Raw genomic sequence first — 27,833 nt, 5'->3', positions numbered from 1 at the left:
GCTCTGATTCCTGTGTTGCATTTCACGGGAGATAAAGCCATCATGGGAACGTTTAAGAATGGAAGGTAAGCTAAGCTGTCTCTTTGTATTGTTTCTATACTCTGGTTAGTACCGTTGATGCGGTACAATTTCCGCCGCGTAACAGATCCCGTAGGGCTTAATATAGAGCGCAGCTTTGAGGCATTTCCGCAATTCTGTAATGAATGCTGTAGAAAATTTACGCGTAAGTGTCAAGTGGGGTGCAAAAACTGTTCTCAGTACATTATCCACCAAGACAAGCTTTATCACCCGGTGGGTGATGAAACTCTAAGTTTTCTTAAATAATTAAAGGGAAAATATGTGGAAGCTAGTTCGGCCTTTGTTTGATTACCCTCCAACGTCCAAGTGTTATTTCAGACAAAATAATGGTATTTTAAATTTTTGAAGAGTAGGGTCAATGCTGACTGACTTGTACCAAAGTTTAAAATGAAAGCAATGACGGCCAATCCTTTTTTTAGATTAAGTTTTGCAGGTTCTTGGTTAGTAGAGGCAATTAAAAAAAAAGCGAGCGAAAGTGCGTCACTTTTTCTCTCGTTCGCTGCAAACAAATAAACTGAGAGCCTGGAATAGCTAGGACATTTAGCAACTTTTATTATTCGATACCGTTTGGACAATTTCTTTTTGGCTTTTCTAGTTTTTCATTGAAATCCATTTAATTCTCGTCCTTCTCTTTTTATCCCTAGTGTTATGCAAGGTGTAGCGTGGCTTTTATCCGTTGTTATAGGGATAACCATGTTTTTTGTCGCTGAGTATGTGGTGAGTTGTGATTTGACCCATCTCTACGATGTTAATATTTACCTTTACGACTTGCGTAATAATCTTAACTTCCAGGCAAACGTAAGAGAAGTCCGCTTATTGCGAATTATTTGCACTAAATGACATTGTTTTTTTCCTACACTGTTTTAAAAATTGTCGAAAAATTATATCAAATAGGAAGCCAACTTTGGAATTTGTAAGCTCGAAGCCCTGTTCCTGCTGGAAGATCAGTCGGGCTTCGTTTTGACAAACATATGAGTTTAAATATGATATTTGTTTTAGATCTTTGCTCGTGGAATGTCCGTCGCTCTAATGCTTCTCTGCTGTCATTTTCTTTGCTGTCTTTCAGTCCGAAATACTACGTAACGCGGGCTACTATTTTCTAGTTGGATTGTACCTTCTTTTCTACGTCACTTTTCTTTCGTTATTGGTAAGTATCCTGTGCTTGGATTTCTATACCCAGGTTTTAAACTAAGGTTCAGTTTTCAATTTTTTATTTTTCCTCATCATCGATTTTAGTCTCCTTCACCACTGTTGTCTGTTCTTTTCACGTGACGCACACTCTACCCCGCCGGCATGTGCTTCAATTGGAACATTCCTTTCTTTAAGTGTAGCCAACTAGAGCGCGGCTCATATTTTTTGAGCCAGTCGCGCCAAGACTACTTATCCAATCACAGCTCGTATTTCATCGGGTACCATAATTTCCGGCCGATGGTGGGGGAGAGTGTATATTGCGTGACAAGACCAAATAACGGCTGCGAAGAAGACTTCATCAATTTGAGTCGCCCATCGTCTGCAGTTTGGCCTTTTAACCACACTTATCCGGTAAAAACAATTACCAATATTTTATGGGCCATCTAATAAATACCAGTGTCCGTTGGGAAGATTTAATGGTGTACCTACTCAACCAAGCCCCCTGAAAAAGAGATCTCTCCCACTGTCCATCTCTCAGTTTGAACGGATGACGTAGTGTAGTGGGAACGTCATATATGACGAATCCCCGTTTTCAATTTTATGTGGATGAGGGGAAAGAATTCAAATGCACAACAGCAGAATTATTTTTTTCCTTTTACGTTTGGAGAAAAGAAAGTTTAATAAGAATGCGAATGGACAGGGCCTGAAAAAATATTTATAATAATAAAGGCTTTGTGATCTATTATTTTAGGTTTATTTTGCACTTGGGCTCACCTTCTTGGATTTCATCAAGGTATGAAATGGTGTTTGAAATTCCATTAACTAGAACGTTACCTATTTTTTTTTAAGATCTACTGGAATATATTTCTGGTATTCAACGATAGTCACTTTTTTTGTTCATAAGCTATTAAAGCAGGCCTCAAATCACTAAGATTACTTCTCTGAGAATTTGAGCCTGTACGTTCTACTGGCTAGCAGCACGACGTAAATTGTGATACCTTTACAAGCTTTTGATAAGAACGACAGATGAACTCTTCCTGTTCATGTGCCATTTCATCTGTTTTGAGCATTAAAGAAAAGAAGTTATACCCGTGTAAGACACCCCGACTAACTGGCGAGTGTGGTTAGTTCTTCTGAAAGGTAACCTGGTTATAACAACCTGAGAACATGCGCCGATCGTTGCGCCGAGCCATCACAGCGTTGGCAGATCCACTGACATTTGACTGGTTTGTTCCTCCTCCTCCTCCCTCCCCCCTCAACTCCCCTCATTACCTAAAGGATACGCTGACTTTAACATGCGCGATTTGTAAATAAACGACGATATTTAACAGAGAATAAGTAGGGAAACGAGTACCCTTCAAATTTTAATTTGCTTTTATTCTGGTTTTGGCAGTTTTTGAAAAGACCTGATACGATTCACTACAGTATTCAAAAAGACGATAATATTATTTCCAATGGCATCTCACACTGACGTTGTTCCGAGTTTATTTGGCTCAGTGGGGGGGAGGGGGGACGAAGCGTCGATAACTCAATCAGAAGGCCTTGTCATGCATCGTTATTTAATGTTATTTCACTATGAAGCCAGGCAATATTTTAAGATTAAAAGTAAGAGAGAGATTTTAAAGACCATGTTAGGTAGTGCTATAATAATTGGTATTAACAGCTTTGAGACAAACGAGGAAAAAACGTATACTTAATTGAATAGTAAATGAGATATTTTTTTAACCAAGTAACAAGAAGGACAAACTTACCCACAAACGTTGCCTTAATTTTGAATCCTTCTTCCAGTCCTTGATCGTGAAGGCTACCGTGAGAAAATGCATTCTTAGCCGTTAAGACAAAGTGCAATATAGTTTTTTTAATAAATTCTAATGTATACTGAATAAAGTTTATTCACGAAAGAGCTCAAAATGTTCAAACAGCAATACGTTAATTGGGCTTCTTCTTTGGGACGGCCATCCGAGAGGGGAGAGTGTTGGGGGGCACAAGTTCGGTCATGGAAAAATATTCAATTCATGTTTAGGTCAGTGGATGGGTGAATGCAAAATATACAGACATTAAAGGGTGCCAGAGAGCTGGTTTTCATCCTTCAAAAACGTTTGCATTTTCATTTATCATTCCGCCGTGGAAAGGACTTCATTCAAGGGACACAAGTTTGGTCCCGGAGAAATGTTTCCAAAACGTTTGCACTTGTAACTCTCTCGAAAGGACACTTGTATGTTGGGGGGAATTTGTGACTGGAACCTAATCTCTTACCCAGACCTTCCACGGACAAGTGGTTGTACAGTTCAGTTACAGTTACACGGTATAACCTGGATACTAGATCAGGGGATACCTTCATTCGCAAATTTTTGTCACTTTTGTTCAGGGGAAAGGGAAACATTCTCTGGATCCGAAAGCCCGCTTTTAATTTCCGGACACGTTAAGCAATCAACATGTCACTGACGATTGAGTGAGCACTTCACGCGATACAGTAGTTTTGTGTAAATGTACAACTAGTTGTTCCGATTTGCGAAATCTACTCAGAGCACCGTCTATTTTCAATTGCTTGATCCAATCTATCAACAAGAGAAGACAGGGACGGGGCTACTCCTTGTTGAGGATTTAAACATGGATGAGACGCCAAAGCGGTTCGGACTTCTGTCCAGTCGCACTCTCGACTAAGTTCGGCTTCTAAATGAAAATATGCCCATTTGGTGTTGTCTAAATACGCTGAAGTTTTCATTTTTGAAAAATCTTGATTATAAGCTGAACCCCCTCTTTGGCTAAAAGTTCGCCTAACTCTCGCTTTAATTTATGTAGAAATCGCTCGGCTTATAGCTGAATATATATGGTAAATCGACCTGATATACTTGTGAGAGGGCAGTGCTTAATAAAAAATAGATTTGGTTTTGGACACATTAGCTAATTGATTAGAATAATGCATCCAGCGTATTGCAAGGTCATTTTTTCAGAGTCAGACAAACACCAACCAATCTCTATCTGCCTGGGTCCTGAAAATGTCTCCTTTAGGAAGTTTTACTGTTCTTAAAAAATTTCCTCAACAATCAGAGTCAATGAGCTGCATCAGAGCTGTTTAGGCAATAAATTTATAATCAAAGTAAAGCACCAATAATTTTCCTCGAACAGTTTTCCGTAGCACGGAGTCACATCACATACATAGACCCCTTCTCAATCCTGTTAACGCGCCTGCTTATTAAGACTAGGTTTACACTGATGGAAATTGTTCCGGATTCGTAATGAATCCTAAACGTTTTAGTACCGGATTGATTTTGCCGTTTACACGAAAGTGGACGAATCCGAAATAAAAACTCCCCGGTTTGGTCGTGTCTCCAGAGATTTTGAATCCGGAATTTAAAATGGGAACTTTGAATCCGATAACTTTTGAATCTGGAAAGTTATGTCGTGTAAGCGGTTTTTTTCTCGAATCCGGATATTATTTCCGCCCGCAATCTTTTGAGTTTGCGGTGAAACCAAAATGGAGGATCTAACATTGCTGACGGTCTCCGGTTGCCTAATCTTTTTGCAGGCTCAGGCGAGATTTTGTCATGTGTACCGCAGTATTTCTGAGGAAACGCAAATTATTATTGCAAGGAAGTTTAACGTCAGCCACACTTAATCTCCGACGACGTAGATGACTTGGCATCTGTCCAACTCAAATTTGCCTCAGTGGCATCTGGATCTACTCTAGCCTTTTTTGGGGGAGGCATTTTCACTTTGTCGATCGAACGACGAAACAACGTTGGGCTTGGTAACCATTCCATTTCAAATGTTCCCGGAGTTGTCGTTGATTGAAAACGGTCAGGAATCCGAATATCCTTTCAGCGTAAACGCCTACGAATCCGAATACTCCAAGATTGATGAATCCGGAAACATTTACGAATCTGGAAAACTCTCCTCTAGTGTAAACCTAGTGTAAGCCTCCCGGTTAGCTCAATGGATAGAGCGCTGGACTGTAGTGCGGGAGGTCGAGGGTTCGAGCCCCGGCCGGACCAACACTCAAGGTCTTAAAATAATTGAGAAGAATTTGCTACCTTTCTATAAGATCAAGAAATGGTTAGATATTCTAGTCTTCTCGGATAGGGACGAATAAATGGAGGTCCCGTCTCCTGCAGGGTTGGGGCAGGAGACGTTAATTTCCCACACACGAGATTAGTGTGTGATGGATGTCCTCCCTTGGGGTGGGATGGGTGGGTTAGGACAGCAGGTCCACATCAGCTATCACAGCTGCCAATTAATCAACCTGCTTAAACAAATAAATGAACTTCAACTAGTCTAAAATGAGCCATGTGTACTTTTGTTTTTTTTTTTTTTATTCTTTTCAACCCTTTGAAGTGATTAACATTTAACTTCTCCTTTCAATCATACTCTTGAATCAAACATTAAGGTCACGTGAATAAAGGAAATGATCCCAACTTGATGAAGCTCTAACTATGAAGTGTACTCGAAGATGAAGAATCTTTCATTGAGGTTCGCAAAATCATCTCTAAGCTAAATTAAAATGTCAAGTAGTAGTAGAAGTAGGGGGAAGGGGAAAGAGAGAAACAAACAAACAAGCAAAATATTATCTATTAAATCACATTATTCTCTTACTTTTCTTTTTATTATACTAATATTGATAGTAATAAGCTAACGATAGACTGTAGCTATTGACGGACTGGCCCGCCTAGATTAGCATAGGTATATGCGGGCCAGTCCAACTTGAAATGTATGTTTTTATGTAGTAACAACAATTATAAATAAATGATGATGATGATGACGAGCTCTTTATTGTTGAACCAAATTATTCTTGTAAGCACCTAAGGAAATATATGGAACACGGTATGGAGAATACGCACACTGATGTTAGAGTGTTGAAAGTTCAGTTGCAGCTAACTTGCAAATATCGTTGCTTTACTTTATTCTAGGTTTTTTTTCTGTTGATAACAAAGAGAAACCCAGCCTCGAATAGGAAATAAAGTTACACTTCAATAATAATACGCTTGAAGAAAGAAGTAATTGAAAGTCACAGAGTATTTAATTTCACTTTCCCGAAATTAACAAAAAAAAAAAGACACTACGATCTCAACGGTCCCAAGTAGCTACCTAACGAGAAAAAAAGAATATTCCTCGGCCATGATGCATCATATAGAGGTTATTACAGGGCCGGTTGGGGATACGAATTTAACTTCGAGTGCTGTGTCTCTCACGAGCTCGCTTCGCTCATTGGTAAGAGATACTTTAAGTGCGGGAAAATAAAATTTGTATCCCCAAATGGCCATGTAATGTCTTGATTATTTTATAGATACTGACGAAATTTCCACATAAAACAACTTTTTTTTTATTCATTATCAAAATAGCAAAATAGTGCAATTTGAGTAGTCACCTATCGAAAATGCTTCTCACAAAAATGCTATGAAACTCGGATTTAAAGTTATAAAGGAGAAATAAAGACAATAATAGTTATATTTTCTTTTCCAAAAGTTCAACATTCTAATGAAGAAGAGAAAAAATCTGTAATAAGTCTCTTGTAATTGGCTTATCATGTTAGTAACTATGGCGACACCAAGATCCTCACACGTGATAGATAAAAATAGTATCTTCACCGCGCGTAATGAAGATATGAGTTTTTAGTAAAGGAAAAATCCTGGTATTTCATCAGTAGCTATATAATAAATAAAGTTTAATTGTAAGATTTTGATGTTCGAAAACAAACTTTTCCAATTTCTCAGAGCGTTCCTGCCGAAATGGGATAAGCGGTTAAAACTCAGTAGAAGAGAGGGTGCATGATATGGAAGTTTTAAACAACTTGCTGCTCGTGAGGAAAAAAAATAGCAGTGTTATTTTAAAAATAGGCCTAAACTCATTGTGCTGTGCGGAGATGACACGACAAACAATGTAGCGGCTTCCTTGATATAACAAAAGGCTGAGTAAAACAATGACGTGAAAAGAACAAATGCTGGTGGACGAACAAGGGGAGCTAATGAGATATCTATTGTTTACGTCTACCAACATGGCGGCAATGACTTATCGTGCAAACCATGTGCAAACCACCTATTTCTGAACTGAGTCATTCCATGGTCATTCCCAGTGGGCAAACTTTGATGTTTATATTTCATACAAATGAATCAAGATCTTGAAAGATATTCTGGAACGTGCACTGACAAATAGATAGGAAAAGATGTACTTTTATCGTAACCTAGTAGCTTAAAGGAAGGCCATAGCTTTAGACTGAAATATGAAAAAAAATCAATCTCAGCTGTAAAAAGGGACATCTGTATGGTGGCCTAGGAATGCCATAAGAAAATTGTGTAGTACCTTGTTAGTTTCCCGTTATTTTTTATGTTATTTCATTTTAAACTTTAAACGAAAAAAAATTATATCGAGATACTTTAAATCAAAAATTGAAATAAAAATTTTTAATAAATAGTTCAATGAAACGAAAATAATCTTATCTTAGCCTAGTAGTGCCATAAGGTTTTTCTTAAAAAAAAAAAAAAAAAATTTCGGTTGTGGCCTATCGACGCCATAGCCCACAATCCTCCTCGGTGAACTTTTGCGTGGCTCCTAAGCGATGTGTGATTGAAACATTTTCATTGTGTTGTTACACGATTTCCTCATGTCAGGTAAACGTAAGCAATGGGACGACTACAAGGAACGCCAAGGAAAGAGATGGGTAGGTACAAAGAGCGATAAAGCTAGCCCCAGGGGATCTGAAGGCACCTTGACTGTACAGAGACTATCGGCAAACGCTCAAGGCAAGTGCCAAAAGTACAACCGCATTGGGCCTTTAACCCTCGTGCCATTCGACAAAGAACCGACTTTAAAGAATATCAAGGAGGCCTGTAAGTCGCATTTTGGAACAAATTGCGAATGCGATGTCCTCGCGGGCGAACGCGGGCCCTCGTACACGCACGAAAGTCAGATCAAAGACTGGTCGAAGGTCATTCACATCAGATTTCTGGAATATGAGCAGTTGCAAAAAGCCGAGCAACCAGTCTTCGTCCGGCCATTACATAAAAGTGAGCAAAAAAAATATGAGTCACTGTTACACCCTGTTTACATCAAAATTATTCTTTAAAAATAAATAAGCATTCGCTGCCTGTGCAGGTTCAACATCATTTGTGTCTGGAATGTGTCTTTCACATTCTCTTCTGAACCCAGCCTCCAAATAGTCACTTGTCCCTTCCAACACACCTGAGAGCTCTGCTGTTTCCTGGAGTTGTTGTTCGGTTACTGTGAGGCCACATTTTTCCCCTCTATAATTCTGCGTATACACGTAAATGTGCTCTGGTACTCCATCAGGAAGTTCTTTAGCCTTCTGCTTAGGCATGCGATGATTGTTCCACACTGATACACTAAAGGTATCTAGTTCTTTCTGTAGCACGGGAATGTACACATATGCAAGTAGGTTCCTTTAGAGTAAACAGCAAAAACTCACTATGATAGGTGCAAGTCATTTATTATTCTGAAAAGACTTTGACACAAGAACATCCTTTTTATGACCTCTGAAAGAAACACTGCACCAATTAATTATTTTGTAGCCAAACAGATTGTGAAAAAATGCAAAATTGTCTACAAAACAAAAGTTTTCAATCGAAAAACATAAGAATATATTTTGTATTTACATCTTCAATATCCACTTCTTAATTCGTGAACTTAATGTCAAAGTACTGCAGCCTGCGTGCTAATGTTCGCTCACTCCATGCATACATTGGGTATTTCGATTCTATGAAGTCTAAAATCTCCCTTTTTTCCAGTTTGCCGGACGGACTTTGATGAATCATCTTTAAGCGTTTGATCTTGCATCCGGTCGCCATTCCTGATTTGATTTCCCGCCATCTTGGCAGAAAACATCATGACCCAAGTGCATTGTGGGCTATGGCATCGATAGGCCACGACCGAAATTTTTTTTTTTTTTAAGAAAAACCTTATGGCACTGCTAGGCTAAGATAAGATTGTTTTCGTTTCATTTAACTATTTATTAAAAATTTTTATTTCCATTTTTGATTTAAAGTATCTCGATGTAATTTTTTTTCGTTTAAAGTTTAAAAATAAAATGAAATAACATAATAAATAACGGGAAACTAACAAGGTACCACACAATTTTCTTGTGGCATTCCTAGGCCACTATACATCTGTTTTCGTTGACAAAAACACTCATTATCAGTGACGTGATTTATTTAGAAGGGTCAACAGTCTCCTTATGTTGAGTCAGTATTGGACATGTTTTGAAATCGGGTTTAGATACGAAAGATATTGATATCATTCCGGTCGAATCTAACCAACATGCCATACAAAGCAAACTGAGATCCACATACAGGAGACGAGGGTCTTTTTCTTATAACGTATAGTAACAGTCGACGCAAAACCCACCAAATCGCTCAAATTCGCCATTTAGAGACACAGAAACGACAATACGCAGCAAGTGAGGTAGATTTACATTTATTTTGAGCTTTAACTCAGACATATTTTAATGCTTTAACAGGTTTACTCCTAAAACAGTTAAAACTATACTAGGAGTGATTTCATGCATGATATAAGTTTACGATAATAAAACTCTTTAATATTCTCCCATACATTCCTTTATATTTCCAATAAACAACCAGACTCGTCGCTTGTCTGGGCCCCTTGTGGTTACACTCCAATAATAATACGCTTGAACAAAGAAGTAAATGAATGTCTCATAGTATTTAATTTCACTTTCCCGAGATAAAAAAATTTACGATCTCAACGGTCCCAAGCAGCTATCTAACGAGAAAAAAAGAATCTTTTTCAGCCATGCATGAAGCATTATATAGAAGTTATTACATGGCCGCTTGGAGATACGACTTTAACTTCGAGTGCTGTATCTCTAACTCGTTCGCCTCGCTCACTAGTGAGAGATACTTTCAAAGCGAGAAGTGAGATTCGTATCCCCAAGTGGCCATGTAATATTTTGTTTATTTTATAGATACTGATGAAATTTCCACATAAAACAAAACATTTTTTATTCATTATCAAAATAGCAAAATAGTGCAATTTGAGTAGTCACCTATCGTAAAATGCCTCTCACAAAAATGCTATGAAACTCGGATACAAAGTTATAAAGGAGAAATAAAGACAATAATACTTATATTTTCTGTTCCAAAAAGTCAACATTCTAACGAAGAAGAGAAAAATTCTATAACAGCTCTCTTGTAATTGGCTTAGTAACTATGGCGACACCAACATCCTCACACGTGATAGATAAAAATAGTATCTTCACTGCGAGTAATGAAGATATGAGTTTTTAGTAAAGGAAATAAAAGTCTTGGTATTTCATCAGTAGCTATATAATAAATAAAGTTTAATTGTAAGATTTTGATTTTGATGCTCGAAAACAAACTTTTCCAATTGCTCGGAGTGTTCCTGCCGAAATGGGATAAGTGGTTAAAACTCAGTAGAAGAGACGGTCCATGTTATGGACGTTTTAAACAACTTCCTGCTCGCGAGGGAAAAAGTAGCAGTGTTATTTTAAAAATAAACCTTAACTCATTGCGCTATAGGATGACAGGACAAACAATCTTGCGGCTTCCTTGATACAACAAAAGGCTGAGTGAAACAATGACGAGCTATTTCTGAACTGAGTTTTTCCCCGTAGGCAAACTTCAATGTTTATATTTCATGCAAATGAATCACGATCTTCAAAGATATTCTGGAACACTGACAAATAAATCGGAAAAGATGTAGTTTTATCGTAACCTAGTAGCTTAAAGGAAGGCCATAAGTTTAGACTGAAATATGAAAAAAAGTCAACCTCATCTGTACAAAAGGGACATCTGTTTCTGTTGACAAAAACACTCATTATAATTGACGTGATCTCTTAAGGGTCAACAGTCTCCTTAAGTTGAATCAGTCAAATGGACATGTTTTGAAATCGGGTTTAGCCACGAAAGATATTAATACCAGTCCAGTCGAATCTAATTAATTAATTAATATGCCACACAAAGTCAACTGAGATCCTTATTGGTTTGAGAACTCAGTTTTTCGCAGTTACTTATGTTTCGTTTCATTAACTGGAGCCAAATACATCAGTAAAAAGTGTTTTCGGAGCCCGGCTGAGGCGAACCTGAAGATGACAATAAATACTGAGTTTGCTTCAGCTCGGCTTGGTTTCCAGTGTTACTGGAGTGTGTTTTCTTTCACTGATACATTCCGGTCAGTATTTTTCCATCATTCTCCAGGTGTATTACGCTGTAAAAGAACCAGCAATGAAGGGATTGAAACGACCTCCAACCTCGTTATTGTTTAAGATGAGCTATAACTGCAAATTTTTTAAATTATTGCTACAGGGGTTCGTTATTGTTTTCAGTTCCCCTGATGACGGTACGATTGGTTAAAATTGATAGATCGCCTGTTTCCCTTAGCTTTTATGAACCACTGAACAAGAACTTTGACCCAAATTGAAAAGCTGAATTTTGGATAACTCCCTGTTCATTCTGTTCAAACCCTGTTGCACTGTGTAACGTAGCGTCACTTAAGAAAAAAGGATTCAAGTGATGTCTTCGATTGAAACTGCTGCTGTGTTTAAAGCCACTATTGGCTTACTCGTAGAAAAAGGCCAAAATATCGAGAATTTCGCGGAAAAACTCAAAGATGGCGATGTAACAGACCAAAACTTCCACTCCTTGATCGTCGAGAAAATCAACAACTTCAGGACACAGTTGGACAAGTTATCAAAGAAAGATTTGGTAACAAGTATTAGCCTCTTCGAGGGAGGAATGGCGTCCTTGCTTAAAGTGTTTGAGAGAACAAAGTCTACAAGCGAGTGTGGTGCGGCAATAGGAGAGGCGGCCTGTGATGGGCGTGATGACGCATTTTCTCCTATTAAAGGAATTAGTAGGTTGGAGCTTACTGACCTGGATCAATCAGCTAAGAGAGAGCTTTCCGCTGCAAAGAGAAAATTTGAAGATGCTCAAAGAAAAGCTACTGAGGCTTTTGAAAACGAAGACCTGAAAATATCTGACCGCATTCTGGCCATGAAGTATCGTGTTATGGCGACCATATTAAAGACAATAGACAATCCTGCTGATGCAGTGGCATCATGCAAAGAGTGTGTAGAGGAATTAAACTGTCTGCCTGCAGTACAAAATACCTTTGCTGTTAAGCTTAAGAAAGGTTTCCGGGCAGTAAGAGGTTTGCTCAGCAAAGGAAAAAGAAGGGAAATTATCTCCGGAGTCTGTCTCGTGAATCATGTCATCTACGATGTCACGCGAACAGTTGGTGAAGACGCATCCTTTCTGATCTGGCCGCTCGTTGATGTCAGTGGCAAAGTCAAAATCAATCCAGTGTATGACGCAAGAGTAACGAAAGTACTACTTAAACAAGGCGTGAAGCACTGGTGTGTTCCACCATGGTCACTTGGTCAGAGGGGTAAAAAGGAGCAGAAGCTAAATATCCCGTAGCTTCCCCTACTGCGTTTATACCCTCACCAAAGCCGGTGACCTGCACCGCAAGTTTAGTCTCAGTGGACAGCATCTGTACAGAGGACTGTTTGTGAGTGATAGGGGGAATGTCGTGACACTGAGGGACTCTAGTGCAGTAGAGGAATATGACACCAGTGGACAGCTTGTTCGCAGTTTTGGCGAAGGAATATTAAAGGATGCATGGGATGTCACTGTCGCTACTGATGGCCGTGTTGTGGTTGTGGACAAGAAAGATTCCTGTGTTCACTTATTCAGTGAAGGCAAGCATCTCAACCAGTTTAAACTGCAGAAAAATGACTGTGTCTATGGGAGCATTACATTTCACCGAGAAGATGAACATATCGTCGTCGCTGGTGCTAGACCAGAGAAAGAACTCCTGCAGGTTGAAATATACAGCAAAAATTGTAAGTTTGTGCGTAGTGTAAAAATCCGAGTTGATGGGATCCGTGAAGTAGGACGGATTACAGTGACTACTAAGGGACGCATGGCTTTTGTCGTACGAATTCTTGAAGGTGCAAAGGTATTTGTTTTATAAACTGCTGTTTAAGATGTTTTCTTGTTGTTGGGAATGTATGTGTAGGGACTTTAACAGTTTAAGGGTAACGGCATCACAATTCTCCATCATGGCTCTCATTCGCTGCTTGATCTCTTAGCCACAATCGATATCAGCGTCAAAGTAAGTTTACATATGATGTTTGAGGAGAGTTCTATTTATGTGAAGAATAACAAACCTGTTTCTACCAGACTCTAAATCATGACAACAAGCAAACAACAACAGCTCATTACTGGCTAAAACTCCTGTTCAGCACTGATACAAAAATCACAGTTAACGCTGTTATCTCAAAATCTCTTCTGAATCTGTTGATAAACTCCTAGGTAAACTTTTCTGAAACAAAAATAGCATTTGAACTACTTTCAATTTAATCGAAAGAAATATAATGACAACTTTTGTTTGAATTGTTTCCATTTGACCAATTAGAATAATGAATCATAATTGATTAAGTTTTGTATTCTTTAAAATTTGCATTTGATTTTTCAATATTGCTACTAAAAAGACCTTTTCAGGAGGGAGTGACATACATTTATGTGTGTATGAATTAATGTGGGAAAGCATCCATAGAAGACTACAATGGCCTTCTTTAGCTTCTTTAAACTCATAGCAGTCTTTGCAGTCAATAACAATTAACTGTGATTGGTGAATGGCAATTTATGTACATTTATTAGGCATTTTAGAGTTTTCCAGAAGGTTACAAAATAAGTATTATTCTATATTTTATGGACCTTTGCAACATGTCGTAGAAATTTCCAGAGCACTGCATGAGATTGGCCCAGTATTCAGTTAGCTCAACTAATTATCCTTCTAGAAATTTCCAGAAACTCCTTATTTGTAGCAACCCTCCATAATTACATCAGTAAGGGAGTCATCCTCACAGTGGAAGAAGCCTAAAAAAAGTCAGGATTTTACAGAGTACAAACCTGTGCCTCTATATATTTATTGGGCACTCAAACAGATGAGCTACAAAGTCGCATGTCATAAGCTAGGAAATTTTTAGTGGGATCTTTGCTCGCTGCACAGGAATGTGTTGGCAACAAATGAAATCAAACAGGTTGCAGATTGCAACTGATGGAATGCTTCTTGTCCTGCTCCTGGTGTTTGACTTTGTGACTTAGTTGATAGAGCAACCTGAACTAGGAACACTCACAGAGGCACAGGTAGACTTGATTACAAGTTTAATTGACCACCCACTTGATGGTTTTCAGGATCACCTATAGAAACAAATTGTAACTAAACATTGTAAATAAACATAAAGCTCTCAACTGGCCAGAGGCAAAACAGTTGGGTATGCCTCGCTTGGTCATTATTATTTTTTTTACTGGAGTGTAATTGTTTACAATTGTTCTAAGTCATGTCACATAAACAATTAATCGCATTTGCCTTAGTTCTATTTTTAAGTCAAACTATTAAAAAAAGGTGAGATCAACCCACTTTGTAGTCTACCATGGATTCCGAAAAGGTTACAGGGAAGTTTTCATATTGAAAACCTCAAACATTTTTGGAATTGCAGGTAGTTTTTCTTACTATTGGTTGCAAAACCATTTTTAAGTGGTATTGTTCTTATATTATAAATTTCAAACCTATGCCAATGTGCTTTTGTATCTATAGAAGCTAGCAATTAAAGTACGATAAAAGTAAAGATTTCCATTGACTATGATAATGTTTGATTAAAATTAACCAGTGGTGTTTAGTTACTTTTGTGTAGAAGCAAAACCAAGCACTTAAAATAAAGATTGTTCAATGTTGATGATTATCAAAAGCTGATTGTTTTGTTTCTTCCTGATTTAAATAATTTACTTTGTGATTAATATTGATATATAATTTTGTTTTTGGTGAAGAATGTTGGGAATGAAAGTGTCTCCAAATTGAACGTTGATTTTTACTTTCAATTCATGATTTGCTCTTCACCTTATCCTGACTGCAGTTTTATGTTGACTGGTCAAAGATAAAAAAAAAAAAAAGCTGAAGGTAACTTTTCTGAACAACTGCACACACTCTTCAAAATAAAAACTTATTTGTCACAAGGCCAAAGAAGGGAAATAATCTTAGTCCCCACAAGCTGGGGGTTTGACCCCTGAAACTTCTGATTTCACCATGAGATACTCTAGCACTGAGAACATTTAACTAACAATGTATAGGTTTGAGATAGAATAAATATATGAAAATCATATATTTTGAACTGCGGTATTTGATACGTATGATGGACGATCCTCGATTTTTTTTCAGGTCTGAATTTCGCTATTGCTCAAATAGCGCTATCTACTGCGAGGATCGTCCATCATACATATCAAATACCGCAGTTCAAAATATATGATTTTCATATATTTATTCTATCTCATTTATCACTTTCACGGGTTCATTACGAATCAACTTAACGGCCTGCTCTCAGTTGGCTTGTTAGCTCAATTGGTTAGAGCGCTGCGTTCGAGTCCCGTACAGGCCTGATTTTTTTCAGGTCTGAATTTCGCTATTGCTCAAATAGCGCTATCTACTGCGAGGATCGTCCATCATACGTAATGTATAGGTTTGATTCCGAGTGCATTTTGGTGTTAATCAGCACAAATAAATTTTTCAAAGACAACAAAATTGCACAAGCTCATAAAGCAAGTGAAATTTGTAAAAATTAAAACTAGTGCCTATTTTCAAAAAATTGCATGAGAAATTATATTGTTCAGCACTTGTTAATAACTTACATGAAAAAAAGCAGCACAGAAAGTCAAGACATAAAATTTTAATAGTGTATGCACTCTTTTGTAATTTGTGTCACAACTTTGCACTTGTGTTACATAAAAAATGCAGTGGGTTTTAGCCAATAGGTGCACTTAGTTTTTTGATGTGTATTATAATGTCGAGTTTAATTGTTATCAACATATTGCAAATACCCTTTCTTCTTTGGACTGTTTGGAAAAGTATTATACACAAACATCACTCATGTCATTTGCTGGTCAATAATAGTAATTGAACTGAGTGGAGTGCAATTTGGGCTGAAATGATATGCGAGATTTCAAAATCGAACGAGCACACGGCGCGAGTTCGATTTGAAATCACAAGACATGATTTCAGACCAAAATTGCACCACATGAGGTTCAATTACTACTTTATTACATCCATTTTGAAATTGCCCACATACAGGACTTGGTCAATTCAAATATTTTATTGATGGAGTTAACTGAGCTGAGAACTAAAATTCATCAAATTCTTTTTTTTGGGGGGGGGGGGAAGGGAGAAAGAAGAGTTTTGGAAACAAAAGTTGCAAAATTTACCAAATGATACTCTTTGTCTTTCATTATCCTGCAATTTGATTGGTCACTTTAAACAAGATTTGAAAACTGATTGGTTGTTTGTTTTAGGTGTAACTTCCTCATTGGCTGGAGAAGAGATGTGATTTATGGCAAAAAATGATGCAATTCGTGAATAACTTGCACCAATTAGAGCCAATCAGATTACAGGGACCACCAGTGATTTCAAAATGGATGGAATAAAGCCATTAATTTACATCAAGTGGTGATACACTGCCATTCCCCAAGGGTGACTACTGCAATACAGGCTTGACTGTATCTTGTATTTTCTTATGTTTTTCATATTGATGAAATTAAAAGCAAATTTAACTGACTTTTTTAAATAACAACACAGTCTCCTTATTATAATTAGTTTTATTCACTTACTTATTTCCAAAAAACAGAAGAATTTACATGGAGGTTTGACATAAATCAGTGTTATCTGTTATCTCCTGCTCTGATGAACAAGAATTTGATCCCCAGCAAAGAGTCTGTAGAGGACTGAGATAACTTGCCAAGGGATTTAATAAGCAAATACAGGTGGCTTTCAATATTCTTGCTATGATAAGGATTCCATGCCTTCACTGTGCATTCAGCTCAACATCTGAGGAAGAATTTTAAGAAACAATATTTCACAGTAAAACTGACACAATTTCCATTAGTAACAAAGAAACTTGGGGATTCTGTGCAACAAGAAATGAGACCCAGCATTAAGTTCGATCATGAAAAAATGCCCCTAGAATGTACAGTATGTGCCTTCTTTCTGTTTCATGACTGATGTGTGTTGTCAGCCTTCAGAACAGGCATTATTTTGGGGAGTAAGTGCCTGGTATTTTCTTAGAGAAAATTACACTGCTATCTTTGACTCTTGCAGGAGTGGAAGGCTAGGGAGAGAAAAATTTGTATCAATGGGGTGAGCAATGATCACAGTGAAGGAGAAGGAAGGGGATGGGGCATAGAAATTTCTTGCAAGCTCCCCCCCTTCCACCATTCAATCTAGCTCTAAATCAAAGAAATGGTTGCTCACATGCCCCAATAAGACATCTTTACAGCAGGTTTAGTGAGTAGTATGTTTGATATTGCATTGAAAAGCAAATATTCCCATTAAAGTAATGACCAATTAAAAGTGTCAGTTGGGGAATGTTGGTTGATTGAACACTAACTTCTCAGAGGTTGAATCCAAAGAAATACGAGACAGACAATTCATCGAATGTCTCAGTAAGCTAGTAGATAAGTGTACATATTCTCATTACCTGTTTGCTGGATAGTGTAAGGCTATTGTGAGGAGAAGTAACTTGTTTATTGCTCCGACAGATTTAATAATTAATTATCTATACTGGATTTGTTATTATAGGCAAGCACCTTGCAGAGGTGTGTCATGAAAAGTACCCCTGCCAAGATACCTGGCATCATTCTTTGGATTATGGTTGAAATTGCAATCATTGTCAGGGACATGCAGGTTGTGGTGTATTTGTAGAGACTGAGTAGTATAGGTTCCAGTCTCTCCCTACATTTGTTGTGAGGTTGTCAAGTAATGCCATGAGCTCGTGAGTTGTAAATATATTGAAACCTTTTCCCTCGTTGAATACGCCTCACAGGTAAGCCTTTTTGTTGTGTTCCCAGCATGTTGGGTTCACCAGGTCAACCATAGTGAAGTACCGGACGGACAGCGGACTCTTACACAGTCGTTTATTGGACTAAATCATGTAATCAGCCTAGCCGACTTGTTACAACACTTGTGGTGAAAACTAGAAAGGAATGCAGGATTTGTCTAAGGTAAGAAAACAAGCTAAATTACAAATATGATGCCAGGAAACACAACCAAAAACTAATAGAAATTTAGTGATCGTAACTCATGTCTGATCTTGGCTCTGGGGATGAGAAAACTCCAAGTTGTAAAAAAAGACTCTATCCATTGAGCTTACCACCTCCCGGTTAGCTCAATGGATAGAGCACTGGACTGTTGTGCGGGAGGTCGAGGGTTTGAGCCCCGGCCGGACCAACACCCAAAGTCTTAAAATAATTGAAAAGAATATGCTGCCTTTCTATAACATCGAGAAATGGTTAGATATTCTAGTCTTCTCGGATAGGGACGAATAAATGGAGGTCCCATCTCCTGCAGGGTTAGGGGTAGGAGACGTTAATTTCCCACGCACGAGATTACTGTGTGATGGATGTCCTCCCCTGGGGTGGGATGGATGGGTTGTGAAGGCGGTAAGTAAGATAACTCATTGGGTTAATTACGTCACCCTCATTAAATAAAGAATATTGTATTGTAGTTTTGCAAATGTTTCATGCCTTTCAGTGCCTGCACGTCAAATTATGTCAACACTCTCACTACTTGACTGTGCTCAAGTTGAGTCAGCCAAGTCATTTAAGAATCAGTTCATGCTTTCAGCTGTGTATATACCACATTTCTTTGCTCCATGATGTTACAGTAACATGAAATTTAACCAGACTTATGATCGAATATGAGCTTTCTGTGGGTTCTTAATTTAATTATTTGAAAAGTAATCAGGTTTTTGAAAACGAACTGGCCACATGCTATTCACTGTCTCACCCCTTCTCCACCTTCTAATTTTTGGAGTGATTTCAACCTATAAAAAGAGCTATTTATTTATTTTATTTATTACAATTTAATGGCATACATACACAAATGCTGGTACGATACAGTTACTTAACCGAAAAAGATTTTTAAAAAGCCATAGGAGAATCTGCAAAAGAGTCCCAGACCCCATGTAAAAGCAGATCACCCAATACATATAGTGCGAATGAGACACTTTTATAATAAAGACAAATAAAATCATGATTTACGTACAAGAAATTTCTTCACATTAAATTCAAAATTCCCAGTACAATTTGCAGTGCGAATGTCAACAGGCAACATATTCCAAGAAACTACTATTCGATGGAAATAGGAATATTTAAGGGAATTAGCCCTTGCATATTTTTTTTTAACGTCAGATGATCATAATGTTTCAAGGAACAATAATCTAAACTAGAGTAAAAATCCACAAAAGGTGAAACATCAGTGTCAACAAACCCTTTCAGTGCCTTAAAAAAAGAAAGTTATGTCAATTAAAACTATTTTCTGTCTTCCAAAGATAATAGATTTAACTTCTCAAGACGAGCTGCATAGCTATCCTTCGTTTTCAAAATAAATTTAGTGGCGCGTCTCTGCACTCCTTCAAGCTTATCAGTGTTCTTGCGCGAATATGGGGACCATATCTCAGAGCAGTATTCATGGTTAGACCTTACTAAGGAACAGAAAAGGGTTCCTTTGCACTCTGGGGTAAAAGTAAATGGGTCCACTTGTACTCTGTATCTTTAAAAAGTAGTTTTTTCCTCCAATTACTTTCAATTATTTTAGTCAAATTCGGTTTCATTTTTTCTAATTAATTTTAAAAAAGGGGGAAAAAGTTACCCTCGACCCTCAACAAGAAACCCTTGACCCTCCTACCCTCCACAAGAAACCCTTGACCCTCCTACCCTCCACAAGAAACCCTTGACCCTCCTACCCTCCACAAGAAACCCTTGACCCTCCTACCCTCCACAAGAAACCCTTGACCCTCCTACCCTCCACAAGAAACCCTTGACCCTCCTACCCTCCACAAGAAACCCTTGACCCTCCTACCCTCCACAAGAAACCCTTGACCCTCCTACCCTCCACAAGAAACCCTTGACCCTCCTACCCTCCACAAGAAACCCTTGACCCTCCTACCCTCCACAAGAAACCCTTGACCCTCCTACCCTCCACAAGAAACCCTTGACCCTCCTACCCTCCACAAGAAACCCTTGACCCTCCTACCCTCCACAAGAAACCCTTGACCCTCCTACCCTCCACAAGAAACCCTTGACCCTCCTACCCTCCACAAGAAACCCTTGACCCTCCTACCCTTCACAAAAAGACAGACTCCCGCGATAATTACTCCAGGGTGTTCGTCCAAGTGATTCATTAACTTTTAGCTGAAAATACGTTTTTCTAAATAACTCGGACGCTTCTGCAGATTAAGTAGCTATTCTAAAGATCTATTTCCTTCGGCAGAGGGTAAATTATAGATACCACATTAATGATTGATGTAAGAGTGTATGAAATAAAGTAACTCTTCATGTAATATAAGTTGAATTATAGCTCCTGTGGAGTGGACAAGTCGAAACAACGAAACGACCTGACGAAACGACATAACGAAACGACATAAAGAAATGACATAACGAAATGACATAACGAAACGACATAACGAAACGACATAACGAAACGACATAACGAAACGACATAACGAAACGAGGAAACGCCATGACGAAACGAAAAAGCGACGAACCGATGTGGTCGATGACGAGTCGGACTCGTAAAACGACGAGTCGAACAGGCCAGCCGACAAATCGAACTGACAATACGACGAAACGAACTGAAAGTTCGACGAGTCGAACTCGAAAACAACGACTCGACATAACGAAACGACGAAACGCAATAACGAAACGACGAATCGAACATTTTGTCCAGGATCTACCTTCATACAAGTCTTCCTCGAAAACTAAGACACCGCGAAAAAATTTTGAGTACGGGATATTTAAAAAGAAAGAGAAAGCCAAGGTGATCTTTACAACCTGGACTTAGGTAACAGAAAGAGCTATGACCTGGAGGAGCTACACCATGGGCGACCGTCGTGAATTTTACTTGAGGAGTTAACATGCAGGCTACCGAGCTGCAAAATTAAACGTAGATATGGATAAGTTAACTTTTCGCCGCTACATTTACCGTCTATTTAATTCAGAAAGAAAAAGTGAGCTTTCTGTTTCTCATTTCACTACACATTAGTGTGGACGGGGCCAGAATTACCGAGTGCGTAATAGACCCTTTCAAGGTTAACGCCGCCATTTTGTCGGGGGTGCAAAACTGCTGGGGCGAACGCAAAATGTACAGTGAATGTATGGGAAAAGTTGAGAAAATGACGCTCGATAATTTGAGGAAGGTTGAAATCGTGCAATTTCTATGAATTACAAACTAAAGATACCAGACCTACCAGTTTACCGATCAAATTCGAGAAATGAAGTCTCGCGAAAAAAGCCGCAAATTAAGATTTTGATTTTCCATATTTTCGTCTCTAAAACCAAACCGCCGTTTCCGGGAAAATTTAAAAGCATTTGTATGAAAAACTAAAAATAAGATTTCTCACTTCTCAGCGAGCCTGAACCCTTCATATTTAATCGGCAACATCTTTCGCTAGGTATCTTTACTTCGTAATTCATAGAAATTGCACAATGTCAACCTTCCTCAAATTATAGAGCATCAATCTCCCGACTTTTTCCATACATTCACTGTACATTTTGCGCTCGCCCCAGCAGTTTTGCACCCCCGGCAAAATGGTGGCGTTAACCTTGAAAGGGTCTATTATCAGTTACTTACGGCAGCGCCGCAGAGAATGTTTTCGATGTACGCGATTCGAACGAAAGGCCGTTTTAACGTATTCTGCCAGAATAAGTACGGTCTGTTTTCAATTCTCGTGAAACTTTAAACGTCATCATGATCTTAAGACAGGTTTTTCTGATCGCGGCTCTTGTGCGTGACTTCTGGTAGTTAAAAGCAGTAAAGTGTAAAAGTACAACACGCAACTTTAGGTCAACGGGGTCAAGTTACATGAACTTTGATTAGACCATCATATTTATATGATTATAACTTGCGGCATGTATGACCAAATATTGATTTTTGGGTCTTGTTATCCCTTATAAATACAATCAGCCGTAAACCCATTAATTCATTTATTTATTTATTTATTTATTTATTTGATCGCTTTCACCATACTCACAATACTAAAAAATCTAAAATAATTACATATGAACAAGAACCAGAAGAGAACGGAGGACAAAGGTGCGGGACACACAACAGAGCGAGGCTCCAAATTAAGTGTGCCCTTACGAAAAATACACAAATACTAACTATGTAAACAATAGACAGTGTGAAAAGTATATAAAAAAACCCAATTATAAAAGAAAAAACGATAGGAATAAATCCCTCATGCGGCCGATAAAAAGTCTTAATAGCAGCAGTTACCAACTTATAGAAGATCACGTGACCTACTGTATTTGCAGCAGATCGACTTCCAGGTGTTCAAGTTAGTGACGTCATAGTTTGTACGAAAGGCAGCCGAATAGCGTTGGAGTACGTGAGATTTAAACTGATCGAGAGAACTAATAATACGAGTGGATACAGGTAAGGTATTCCAGAGTTTAGCGACACGATTAAAGTAACTAAATTGGAAAAGCTTTGTACGGCACTTGGGAATTAGTATGTCTTGATCAGAGCTATAACGAGTAAGACGGATGCCTTTAGGCCTGACATAATCAGCTCTGGGTAGGGTGTAGTGGCCAACGCGACACATTCATTTCATTTAAAACTCGTGAAAGATGGCAATTTTATCTCAAGTAAGTCCCTGGTCGTGTCTCAGTCAATCAACATTTGGCATATTCCTAGACAAATGCCATGGCTTTTTATTGCGTTTCCTGCCTTTGGGTACGCTTGACACGTGGTGCGCTGAGCTCGTGCTCAAAACATGTCGTTTAAATTTCCAAGGCCGAAACCAAAACATCCTCAAAGAAGTGTTTTTGATGGACTGCCGCAATTTAAATGGAAAGATTTCAAAGATCGAAAGGAAATAGGAGATGGCAGCTATGGTGTGGTGAAGGTAGGGCATTACAATCAACAAGACGGTGAGCGTGAGCCAAGCCGAGCGAGCGAAGTTCCTGCTGGTCCTACCACACCAGAACAGAAATCCAAGCGAACAACTTTGAGAAAGTCTATTTTCGAGGGGTCTTAGTTTTCGAGGGGTCTTAGTTTTCGAGGGGTCTTAGTTTTCGAGGGGTCATAGTTTTCGAGGGGTCTTAGTTTTCGAGGGGTGTTAGTTTTCGAGGTCTTTGGTCTTAGGTCTTAGTTTTCGTGACACCTACGCACGGGTCGAGAAGGATGGTTATTTAGAGGAGTCTTTACCAGAGTTTCACTTCCTTAAAACAGTCTTCTGATTTGTCCCCTTAACTTAACAATATGATTGGTTCAACCAGTCAAAAGCAAATGAATAGAGGGGGTAAGTTTCAGAGGAACTGCGGTGCCGTGACGGTGGGGTGCATTTCAAGATGATTTGATTTTCAGTTCTCAGCTGAGTTGATAATGTGAATTGGCCATCGTAAATAGTTTCTAAACTCTTCACGATGGGTGGCGAAGGCTAACGCTCTTTTGAAAGTTAGCCGTCTGTTATAGCGAAGAAACTATGTACGGTGCCCAATTTACCTCATCAGCTTAGTCGATGAAACCAAATTAAAAACAGTCTCTTTGAAATGTATGAAATCGATCCTCGCAGTAATGAATCCTACTTATGTAGTAATGGAAATATGAGCTGAAAAAAATTCAGGCATGTACAGGATTTGAACCCATGACCTTTGTCTGGTGACAATTCTTGAAATCATCGTTAATGTTTTTTTCCTCTTTCTCTTTGTTGTAGTCTCGAGAAGTAGACAGGAAAAATCCCAAAGCAGTGAAAAAAGCAAATATGTATTATTTCATTGCATCAGGTAATAAATTTACCTAATTCGATGGTTTATATTATTGATTTCTATTTTCAACCACGGAATAAGGAACATCAATATTCCACCATCATTTCATTTTTTTAGTGATGGAATACATCTTACGGCATTGTGTGAGAATCATATCGATCTCACAAGGCATGCACGAAAGATGAATATCATGTCAGTATCCTTAGTAACAGGTATTTGGTATTTGATCAACTTACACCCCCCCTCCCTAACAGACACTTTTCTTTATTTTCATCACTTAGCTGCTTGATATTATTGTGAGTACCTTCCCTTTTACTTTCAATATTCTCGTGTTACTACATTTCTCAATGAAAACTCTGACAATCTCTTTCTTTTGATCATAAATGCGCTAATTACAGCATAAGCCAAGCTGACATATTTGATGTGGACAAGATCGGAGATCCTAAAGTAAGAATCTTGGAACAATTTTTGTTAAATTTTCAAAGACAAGCATTAGGTAAACTTTTGGGGAAAGTGTTTCTTGATTGATCTGTCAAATTTAATCTATAAAATCAGAAAATATCGAATTCTTATTTCTCTATGTTTATCAAATATAGCCATCGATGGAGACCTTTTCAAAGGGGTAAGAACTATTGGTGTACTAATAAGTAAGACATTAGTTGAAGAAGTTAATTGTAGCGATTAGTTTATACCAAAACAGCGGATAGCGTTAAAGGGTGCGCTCTGATTGGCCGCTTGAACTCGGACTATTCTTTGTTATTCACCCCGAGCAACGTGGGTGGAGTGTGCGCCAGAAAATATTGCAATCTTTGCAGGAATAAGTGAGTTAAAATCATCTTTTTGTGCTATGTTATCTAAATGATTTGATATTTTCTTAAACAAATATTCACCTTAGTATAGGTGGCTAGCGGTGCATATCTACTTTGACGCATTGCGGCTGGTTGAATACTCCACTACGAACCACCCACACTTCGTTCGGTGAAAATTCGTTAATTATTGCAGTGTAGTGGCGCTCGTTTTAAAATCCTGTCCGTGTATCTTTTCAGGGTGTCTTTCTCGGATGCATGTTTCGAAAAGCAGCGTAGTATATTTGGGGCATTGGAATTCTTGCAGCTGGTCAAAGTTCTACAATACATACGAGCGTTTGATTCATAAAAGAATAAAACACGTTTGCGTTTTGTTAGTTTGTCTGTTTGTTTTTGGAGCTTTATGCTTAGCATGACGCACAAAGGAAAGGTCAAAGTGTCCATCGTCTTTCTTGAGCGTTAGAGTAAGCACTCAGAAAAGTTACCGTCAATGTGTTCAATCCTCAAAAAATATCGTCCTTTTGATCTAAAAATAGGTCATATTTAGGATAACTGCGCTTTTGACAATCACAGGTAAGAAAATTTCTCATGGAGCCAATCAATTATCAAAAAGAAAGTTTAATCGAATAAACTGCTTTTAAGCACGGGAAAAGGCGAATGACCCTGTTGCAGTAGGTGTTATTTTTTAATCTGATTGGTTGTGGGGTTGGCGTAAGTTTTTTCAACCAATCACATGGCGAAGTCAACAAAAACCAAACGATTCCTTCAATAACTTTGGACCTTCAATTGGAACTCATCTTAAGGGCTCTTTCGTTGAATTTGCTCTCGCCTTCTTCTGCTGAAAGCTAATGGCATCATTTTTTTTCCAGTTTGCTATGGAGGTAGGAAGTGATTTTTACCACACTAAACTTGGAATAACTTGTGCTTGCCCGCATGTCAACGATTGTTGACAATTCCTCGAGAAGAGAAAATCTTTCGATTTGATTTATGCACTGCAGGGATTCTTGAAGATCTCTTGGGCAAGATGGAAGCGAGTGCTATTTAGCAGATCGATCGCCATTGCTCCAACCCCTATTGTTGCTTTTAAGGAAGGAGTTCAGGATCTGACTGGAATGAATGATTTCCTTAATGTGCTACAGAGTTTGCAGGTAAGTTGTGCCTGAGATAGTTTCGAGCCGCATTTGCGATATAATCAATCTTACCATGAAGGAAACCTTTAAATTGTTGCTTTGTCAGAGTAGAAAACCTAAGTCAAGGGTGCTAACGGATGGAAAAGAACTTCGCTACAATTGAAAACACAAGGGTCCGAAAAACCAAGTTTAACCCTTGAACTGCCACTGAGAGACTAAGACATAATTTCTCCTTACATTATCAGTACATGTGAAGGTGTAGTCTGATCGTCCGGGTGAGTGTAGTCCTGAGAAGGACTGTTGTCGGTGGCAGTGACTGACGTTTCGACAACCTGTGCGGAAGTCATCATCAGAGTCAAGTGAATGATTGTTGTCAGTAGAATGATGTTATAACATCACGGCAAAACCAACCGATCATTTCACACGAACTGGAATAAGAACATTCTACTGACAACAATCATTCACTTGACTCTGATGATGACTTCCGCACAGGTTGTCGAAACGTCAGTCACTGCCACCGACAACAGTCCTTCTCAGGACTACACTCACCCGGACGATCAGACTACACCTTCACATGTTACCCCCGGGTTCAAACCATTAACTGCATTATCAGCACAGTATGAAGCAGACTAGTGATGAGAATAAAGATAAATATTAATAGGAACTTATTAGTTCATCCAATATCAAATTTTCCGAACTAATATCATAAGAATTGTGAGGCAGATAATAAAAAGAACTTCTTTTGAGATCTTAGGGATGAAATGGTTGAACTGTGACGTGGTTCCGGTAGCAACTTTTGTTTGGTTTGGAGAAAAAAGAAAGTGATTCAACATCTAGGTTTCTTATATAAGAACGATCCTTCGCAGTAAAGCACTATTTGAGCAATAGTGGAAATCAGACCTGAAAAAAAATTTCAGGCCTGTACGGGATTCGAACCACTGACCTCTGCGATACTAGTGCAGCGCTCTACCAATTGAGCTAACAAGCCAACTGGGAGCAGGCCATCAAATTAATTCGATATAAACCCGTAGATGATAAATCGAACAACAACAAACATATGAAACATATGAGTGAACTGCGGTTATGAGACGTATATAAGAACGATCCTTCGCAGTAAAGCACTATTTGAGCAATAGTGGAAATCAGACCTGAAAAAAATTTCAGGCCTGTACGGGATTCGAACCACTGACCTCTGCGATACTAGTGCAGCGCTCTACCAATTGAGCTAACAAGCCAACTGGGAGCAGGCCATCAAATTAATTCGATATAAACCCGTAGATGATAAATCGAACAACAACAAACATATGAAACATATGAGTGAACTGCGGTTATGAGACGTATATAAGAACGATCCTTCGCAGTAAAGCACTATTTGAGCAATAGTGGAAATCAGACCTGAAAAAAATTTCAGGCCTGTACGGGATTTGAACCACTGACCTCTGCTAGGTTTCTGATGAGTAAATCGCAGTTTTCAGAAACCTAAATCTAGGTTTCTGATGAGTAAATCGCAGTTTTCAGAAACCTAAATCTAGGTTTCTGATGAGTAAATCGCAGAACAGGAAGCTTTTAATCAGTAGTAGCACCGATGGGAGTAAAAAATGTTTCCAACTATCGAATGACGCTCGTGAATTTTGTTAAGCTGAGGACTTTTTGTTATCTTGCCAGCTACCTTTTGCTCTGATTCCTGTGTTGCATTTTACGGGATATAAAGCCACTATGGGAACGTTTAAGAATGGAAGGTATGCTAAGCTGTCTCTCAGCTGTATTGTTTCTATGCGCTGGTGAATACCATGCTGTACCATTTCCACCGTGTAAAAGATCCCGTAGGGTCTAATCTAGGGCGCGGCCTTGTGGGCAATTCGTTAATAAATGCTGTGGAAAATTTA

The 27,833-nt window shown here is 38.5% G+C and overlaps 1 protein-coding gene and 1 pseudogene across 2 annotated transcripts; both read left to right on the top strand.

Moving 5' to 3' along the window:
* Nucleotides 1–27,833, top strand: LOC148719133 (uncharacterized). 2 transcript variants are annotated; one of them, XM_088741620.1, is made up of 8 exons: nt 1–65; nt 723–795; nt 1,145–1,225; nt 1,961–2,002; nt 16,542–16,719; nt 17,344–18,245; nt 22,557–22,677; nt 23,960–27,833. In XM_088741620.1, exons 1-5 carry the CDS (start codon nt 43–45, stop codon nt 16,545–16,547), a joined length of 225 nt encoding a protein of 74 aa, XP_088597746.1. In that variant the 5' UTR covers nt 1–42; the 3' UTR covers nt 16,548–16,719; nt 17,344–18,245; nt 22,557–22,677; nt 23,960–27,833. The 2 variants fall into 2 exon arrangements, with proteins under 2 accessions (XP_088597746.1, XP_088597745.1); XM_088741619.1 differs by lacking the exons at nt 1–65; nt 723–795; nt 1,145–1,225; nt 1,961–2,002 and adding an exon at nt 10,790–13,155.
* LOC111347050 (natural resistance-associated macrophage protein 2-like) overlaps nt 17,211–27,833 on the top strand; it is a 118,037-nt pseudogene continuing 107,414 nt past the window's right edge.

Source organism: Stylophora pistillata, chromosome 12, assembly GCF_964205215.1.
Source record: "Stylophora pistillata chromosome 12, jaStyPist1.2, whole genome shotgun sequence".
Classification (NCBI taxonomy): domain Eukaryota; kingdom Metazoa; phylum Cnidaria; class Anthozoa; order Scleractinia; family Pocilloporidae; genus Stylophora; species Stylophora pistillata.
The sequence above is the reverse complement of the archived record's forward strand: the minus strand, read 5'-3'. Positions and strand labels throughout refer to the sequence as shown.